The sequence below is a fragment of the Buceros rhinoceros genome, unplaced genomic scaffold (assembly GCF_000710305.1).
Source record: "Buceros rhinoceros silvestris isolate BGI_N320 unplaced genomic scaffold, ASM71030v1 scaffold27225, whole genome shotgun sequence".
Lineage (NCBI taxonomy): Eukaryota > Metazoa > Chordata > Aves > Bucerotiformes > Bucerotidae > Buceros > Buceros rhinoceros.
In genome coordinates, this window is record NW_010414992.1 from 6073 (window position 1) to 14137 (window position 8065).

At 40.2% G+C, this 8065-nt stretch overlaps 1 protein-coding gene across 1 annotated transcript in view; it reads right to left on the minus strand.

Moving 5' to 3' along the window:
• Positions 1 to 1008: 1008 nt before the first annotated feature.
• The window catches only part of PSAT1 (phosphoserine aminotransferase 1), a 14255-nt gene continuing 7198 nt past the window's right edge, over positions 1009 to 8065 (minus strand). Inside the window, exons 7-9 of the mRNA XM_010137282.1 lie at positions 4720 to 4848; positions 2041 to 2178; positions 1009 to 1409 (exon numbers count right to left, since the gene is read on the minus strand). Of these exons, the coding sequence (XP_010135584.1) occupies positions 1304 to 1409; positions 2041 to 2178; positions 4720 to 4848 (373 nt within the window). The 3' untranslated portion in view covers positions 1009 to 1303. The remainder of the gene's footprint in view (positions 1410 to 2040; positions 2179 to 4719; positions 4849 to 8065) is intronic.

Below are 8065 nucleotides of genomic sequence, written 5' to 3' on the forward strand. Positions count from 1 at the left end.
TCTGCAGTAATGCTAACCGCTATGATACCAGCAGATAGCTTCTACACAAGTTAAAACAGAAAGCTAGCATCAATATATGGTCATTGGCAGTAATTTCACAAGCAGAGGAAGAAAAGTAACTCCGGGGTAATATAGTAGAAGACCTTCTGAAATCTTTGCAGAACCACAGTTTCATTCCTAGCCCAGAGTATCAAAGTCTGGGATAAGCCAGAAGGATCAAATTAAACAGCTGAACCAAAACTGCGATGTAGTGTCAGGAAAAGCCAGAGAAGTCAAGATTTTTATTCACTGCAGCTGGGCAAAGCCCTACATACAAAAGGCTGCAGAACTGAAGCAATGAAAAGGCAGAGGAAATACTGGAGCCATTAGAGAGGGAAGGCTTTTAAACAAGCACCAGACAAGAAAGTCCGCGGCACTTCGGGCTAGGAATTCAGTGCAGAGAAAGTCACAGATCCATTAAGTGGAATACAGCAATCCAGTTTGGCACGAGTTTAACAAATTAAACACACATTTTTGGCAGAAGCAAAAACGCACACTCCAAAATAAGAATATAAAGCTAACAATCTAGAGAAGTTTAATATACAAAATGCATAGAGAAATAAACAATATCTTATAAATTCATTTGGTTACAGACTCATGCATCCTAGCTTTAAACCTATAAATGATAACACGAAACAAGGCCCCGTCATACAGACTTTAACCACAGGGGTATGGCTACGTGGAACTCATGCTAGTACTTTAAGCATGGGAGCAGAAGCCTGAAGGAAAGGGCCTCAAGGTAGGAAGACTGGTATTAACTCCTAAATACTGCTGGTGGTATACTGTTGGAATGCATCCAATAAACCAATAGATATCCCCATAGCACACAATGTTAGCTCTAGCCTCACCGTGCAGTCACAGAGTATTTGTAAAGCACTACAGAAAGCTTACGACTAATTTTACCTCCTGAAGTTTACAGGAAACAAGGCGTAGATGAAGAGGTCATTTGTGACTAGAAGCAAGAAACAGACTTAAATCCATAGCATCTCACAGTGCTACTCATGTTTTAATTACGCATTAAGAATACTGTTCTGCAAATTTTGGAACTAATTGCGATCGCTCTGGGGGTCCTCACTTCCAGCGAAGCCAAGGATGTCAGCTCATTGCAAGACCGGGCCTCAACCCCTTGCAGTTAACTAAAATAGCTAGAGGAGCAAAAAGAAAATATGACTTGTGCGCTACAGGTGGGCAGTGCCACAGTAACTTTCAAACTCTTTAGCTTTTTATTTCACAAACAGGCAGCATCGCGCTAACCCATGGGCGTTTATGACTGATGCGTCTGCATGAAGCTTCTCATGAATGCTGCAAGCTTCTGAACGTCTTCTACAGTCACCGCGTTATACAAAGACGCACGGATTCCTCCCACAGATCTGAATTGAAAAGAGAAGGGGAGGAAAAAAAATAGAAAGGTTTTGTATATTCTAAAAGAGACATTAATAACATTCACAGACATTAAATCTACCCCTACTCCAACGGCACAGAATTCACATGTTGGGTGAATGATAAGCAACACCTAATTCTTCCAGGCAAGCTTGCAATCCAGAGAAACCTCAATATTTATTATTTACAACTCCAACACTCCAGCCCTGTGACACCAAAAAGCCACCTTTTTTAATCCCACAAACACCACTGAACACGGGGAGGAACTCTTGCAACCAGGTAGACAAGCCACACAGTCAAAGGCTTTATACACCGGCAGGATCTGACCTCAAGAGTCCCCCTCTTTGGCATGTGCACGGAGCCTGATTTCTCAAATCAGAAGAAAACGGAATTAAGGAGAAAGCTCTCCGAGCCCCACCACACCTAAGCAGCAGCTGACCCACTAGCAGTCTCTGACTACAGTCAGACTATAGGCTGCTGTTCTCAACTGACGCCAAACCAATACAAGGAACAACTCACGAGTGAGGAAAGCTGGTAAGTCAGTGCACAATGCCTGCTGCTGTGTGACTGCAGTAACCGTTTACACTGCACAGGAACGAGATTCATCTGACTAACACTCACCGATGCCCTTTCAGAGATATCATGTTAAGTTCCACAGCTTTCTCAAGAAATTTCTTCTCCAGTGCTTCATCACCCTGGGTACTGCCAATACGGAAGGGGACATTCATTCTGCTTCGGTTCTTTTTCTCCACTGGACATCTAGAAAAGTTCCAGAATGCAATGACTAACCTGTTTTGTGCTAAACTTACATTTTCAGCTCCACGCAACTTCAGAAAGCAAATAATTGCATTTGTTTAGCACCGAAGTAATTCCTCCATAATTGAGCAGATCATTATTTTCTGTGGAAGGAAGCAAGCTTCCTTTTCTTACACCAAATGTAACAGAAACTTTAAGCTGAAGCTTATTAACCCTTCCTGACATACTCTTCCCAGAGGAATGCACAAGAGGCTTGTAAACAGACCTAATTACAATAAATAAATAAACAAAAACCACCATCCCCACCCAGGACAGCCTTAGTTACATTCCCCAGGGTAAGTGAGGTTAGTTACACTAAACTTTGACTAAGGAGTTTCTTCTCTTTACCTTCAACGACCAAGACACTTATTTTAACTCAGCTTGTCACAAGTGCTACCAGAACTGAGCCTGACTCAGCTAAACAGAGCTAAATCAAGTATAAAAAACATAGCAAAAGGAAGTTCCCGTGGATGCTGAGAGAACAGAGACTTCGGTTAATGGTCTCAGTCCACCTTCCATATTAGGATTATACAGAAGCAGGAACATCTCAAGCAGAGAAGAGATATCTGTAGAACAAATCTCACACTACATACATGGCCACAACACACGAGGTGTGTCACAGCTCCTTAACCTCTTAAAATTCCCTTTAACCTAAAGTAGAAAACTAAAGATACATTTAAAACAAAATTGCTCTTCAATTATTTTGTGAAGGTAAGAACAGGGCGGGGAAGATTTAACTATTTTTCTTCAGTGCTTCTAGTTACAAAGGAGATATGAGGCCTCCAGGTCTATCATTTCCTAAGACTGAGATTCTTGCAGGGATTCATTAGGAGTAAGTTCTCACAAACACCATGCAAATTTCACAACTATTATTATTCTATTTGACAAAAAAAAAAGTGTATCATGCTTTTTTAGTTCCTCCCTTGTTCCCTTGTACAGACGTCTCCATTATGAGGAGGGAAAAAAAAAAAATAGTATTATCTGCCTATGCAAATTTTCTGCTTCAGATGGAACCAGGAAAACACTCTTCAAAAAGGCCTATGCTTGTAAGCACCTTCGTCGCTGCAAGTTTTGGAAGATTCGGTTGCTATTAGGCCACAGGATGTAACTCGGATAGACAGTGCGCAGGCTTTGGAAAGCCAACTGCAAACGCCACACGGCACTCTGTGGAACAAAGTCTGCATTCGCTCAGTGGCTTGTCACACTGCTTACCCAGTGAAGCACGACACAGACGAGGTGACGCGGTACAGCTGGGCAGGCAGCTTCAGGCTGTCTTCCTTTTAGTCACAGAGACTATTTAAAAAACCCAGTCTTAACTGAATTGCTTAGTAAGACGCATACCGTTCAGTCAGCAAAGCTTTCTTTGTGCTCCCAGCTGACTACTTGCCATCCCATCTGCACTGCATCTCCCACTCGCAGCCTTACAGACCTGCTTGCCAGGAACAGAGTTCTGTTTGTCACAAAATGTTTTTTCAAGGCTTCATGTGTGTTTGCTGAGGTTTATGAAAAATCCTCCGGATTTCAGTAGAGAGGATCACAGTCCTGATCATAACAATGCTAACGGCAAAGCTGTTCTCATTAACCAGATGGATACGTAGAATGTATTAAATATTACAATTAAGCTATATTGCTGCAAATTAAGGTTGAAGCCAGCTTTAATTTAAAATCCAAATTTAATTTGCCCTAACTTTGATGTGAAAATTAATTAGGTCTCAAAACTGTTGATTTTATACTGAAGGTGAAGGAAAATATTCTGCAGTTTCATAGTCAATTACTAGTTTACGAGCTTGCTGAGTATTAGAATTTTTCCAAATTCCATTAGCTTTCAAGTATACATATATTTGGTCCTGTAAGCTCAAAAATACCTTGCAACAATATCTAAAGAGCATAGGGTTGAATCTACTTTAGAAAAAACATCAAAAATAACTGAAGAAAATAAACTGCAGGTAAAGAAAATGTATTACATTTTGACTACATCTAGGTTCCTCTTCCTGTTTCAGAAAGTGTTTCAGTACTTGGCACAATTAGTTAATAAAAATTCTCTGCTTGACAGAGAAAAAGCAGAGTCTTTGACTGCTGAAAGACATGGTAGGAAGAATTTGATGCAAAAGCAGTCTCTACATTTCTTACAAGCCACTTCCTCTGTTTTGGTCTGCATTTCCCCAAGAGAGTCAGTCAGCACACAATCCAGAATCTGCTTATCTGGGAAGTTTTGTATATTCTTCTCCTACGTTCCTGCATTTTAAGTTCATAACATATCTTATTAATATGTTTCGCAACTGATCTCTACAGGATAACTTGAAATAATTTCTTCCTACTGGAATGATAACTATCCAAGAATGAGTCTCAAGTGAATGGGTTATACAAATAATTCCTGTAGGATCCCTCCAAGTTTCTGCATATTGAAAAGTAACTTTAAAAATATGCTGCAGACTCTTAAAAGTCATTAATGTGTTTGGCTCTGCAACTAATATTGAAAGCAAGGAGAAAAGTGTGGCAACTTACACATAGAATCCATTAGATTCGTCTATAATATCATATATCATTCGTGACTTAATTAAACTAAGTTTATCCATAGCTGCAGCTCCACCATTATTCTTTATCCACTCCAGTACCAATCCCGTGATATAAATACTGCAAGAGGAAAGAACATTTTTCAGTCAGATTATTTTTTAAAAAACAGAAAAGAATAACAGTTTGTTTAATAGTTCACAAAATGTTTCAACAGCAACAAAATACTACGGGCTTAGGATGCTTAACGACTCTGAATCTGGACTATTTTACAAGTTACAGCAATTCTAAGCAACAATGGTTATTGCACACAGATGAAATATCCTGCAATCCAAATGCTACACAAATCTGTTTAACCAAACTCAATCCTTTGTACCGCAGAAGGACAAGTCCTGCGGGTTTCCTGCATCCCTGCAGGGCTCCCAGGGACATGCCCAGACGTGCTGCTCCAACTGCCAGTTCATTGACAACAGAACTGCCTGTCACGTCCTAGGAGGAGACAGAGCTAGCCCCCATCAGGAGCATCCACCCTGCGCAGTTCCTCTAGTGCAGACACACGGGTGAACCACAAACGTATGTGCATTAACAGTGCCAGGAATCTAATCACATTTTCACAAGTGTGAAAAACAAAAAACGATAATCCCATTTCTGACTAAAAAGACCTTTTGAGGTTAGTGAAACCAACGGTGATGTAACACACTTAATTATTCACTACCATTCAAGTTCTAAGTAGAGACCTGGAAGCCTGCTGGCATGACATGGCTCGGGACCAGGTATTTCAATGCTAGTTACTAAGAGCAACATAAAAAAATCCAACGCCTTTTGCCTTTGTGCTTTTGCTACAAAACTCAGCTTGTTCAAGTTCAGGCATTTCCCACGACTACAATACTTTACATAAAAAAAGTGTTCACAAGTCTTTATGGCATATTTCCAACACGTTTCCTTTTATTAATCCCTTCACCACCGATTCTAAGGGCATGCTCAGAGAACATTATCCTACAAGTTTCCCTAACACCAATCTTGCAGGAGGTGTTTTAAACTTCGCTACTTTTAATTTCTGTGGGGTTGCCAGCATCAAATCTTTGAACACTGCCGAAAAACAGAGGTTACAGATTGCCTTTTGCACAAAGCACCTTATAGCTTTCAGAGCACGATGTTGCCACATTCACGTCAGCATGCTGTTAACTAACAGCATAAAAACTTCAGTGAAGTATTGCCTATGTCCTCAGCCGACACACAGGGCCACATCCACCTCTTGCCCTCGCTTCCCTGAGTGAGGGTTCTGGGACAAGTTTAAGGAAGTCAGCCTTAGAATCATCCACAAAATCCAGCCACCTGAAATTTTATCCTGTCTTTTGTCAGTCAAAATAATGTTTCTGGAGCACTTTTAAATGCAAAATGCATTCTGGAGCTTGGAAATGAGATGTTTATGGCAAATTCATCATTAATTTTAGCACAGTAGATTAGGGTCAAAGAGTCAAGCTTCATAGCACCAAGAGGTTAAATCCATTAGCATCACTTTAATCTAATTTAACATCCTGCTGAAGTAACTTTTGCGAATTCAGTTAATATTTCCTGCCTCTTTGTCAGCAAACCATTAGAGTGCAAGGAAAAGAGTAGAGAAAGAGAGAACTAAGAAGCTTTGCCAGTTCCTTACAAAAACTGTAACAGGCATTAGAGCCAAGCCACACAGATGTGCACCCTGCCAACATCTGAGCCAGTGTTACGCTCTGGATTGTAGAGGGTACTCCAGTGTGGGTCTGTAGCACGAAGTGAAATCTGGCAAGGCAATGATCAGACATGAAAAGGGCTGTTATTGCAAGTTCACTTCCATCTCCCTTAATCTCCCACTACTCCGTTAATGTTAGTGACGGATCGTGAACCCCAGCAAAAGCAGCACTTTCTTTTCAGAAGTTCTTTGCGGTGGCTAAAATAAAGCTGCAGAATTCAATTTATTTTGCTTTTCAAACCAGAGTAGCGACACTGTGTTCAAGGGCTGAGATTAACTAGAACTTTGTTTTTTCAAATGGAAATGGCTTTGTACTTGGAAAACATGAATGGCTGTACTTAAAATCTGGCATGTGCAAGCGCATGGTCTCCAAAACAGTACGCCTTACTCAGCAGCCAGAAAAACAACCCCTCACAAAACAGAGGCTTCACCAATCACTGGGGAAAAGGACACAGCTACTGCCCATGTTACAAAGCTACGTTCAGAAAGAAGACAAAGATCTGGAAACACTGTCAGGTTAGTTCGTCCTTGGCTTAACAGCAGTCCTAAGGACGCTAGGTGTACCCAGCTGACTGGCAGACAGGCTGACAGAGAGAGAACATCCTTACAGCACAGCATACTCTACAGCATGCAAAGCTCCTTGTCCACTGTAACATCTGGAATAAACTTACGCTCACTAGGTTTACTGTTCTTTTGAAAAGTTAAGATAACCACCTCTTTATCATTGCAATAGTACACCCGTGACGAGAATCAGCAAATTCAGGGATACAATTAGCATCAGCTAAAATTCTACTGAATTTAAGTAAACAATGGCATTCAGGTAGCCTTTATACACAACAATGAATGTACTTTTTGCCTGTGCAGTGCATTTAATATCTGTTGGACGTGATTAGGCAACATAATTAGGCAAATTCTGGTATGTACAAAAAAGCTCCAAGAGCTGGCTGAGATTAAAAATCAATATTACATTACGGAAGTTATCAAAAGGAAATATTATCTTTGAAAAGAATGATTTCTAATTCTAAAGTAACTTTTAAAAGCTCAGGGAAAAAAAGGATACCTGGTTTGAAGATTTTAAGGTAATCATTTTAGTGGACATCATTGGTATAAAAATGCTCCAGATTAAGGATGGGTAGATACTACTGGCTCAACACCTAAATATTCCAGTAGGAAAGCATCATTTCACTAGCTATCAGAAGCTAGGAGATAGTAATTTTAAAAGAGCAAGCTGTAGTCTATTCTGCTTCTTGCATACATGAAATCACCAGTACACAACAACTTTATTATCTTGACTGCTAGCAATTTTTATGAAGCTAGATCAGTGTTATTTTTGGATACTAAGCCAAACACTGAGGCAGTAGTCAAAGAAATACGGAACGTTGTACTAGAGAACAAGGCACAAAGAACAGTCTTTTACTGTTTTATATTACTAAAACCTTTGATAACAATAATATTTTCTGTTTTCCAGCAAAAGAAAAATCAATAGGGATCTGAAGGTTCAAAAACTGAGAATGACCTTAGGAAGAAATGAAATCCAATCAAGTGCCAAATGACCTACTTGCAATGACAGAAGCTTCACCACTGACTTGACTCGAGTTGTGGTCGTGGAGG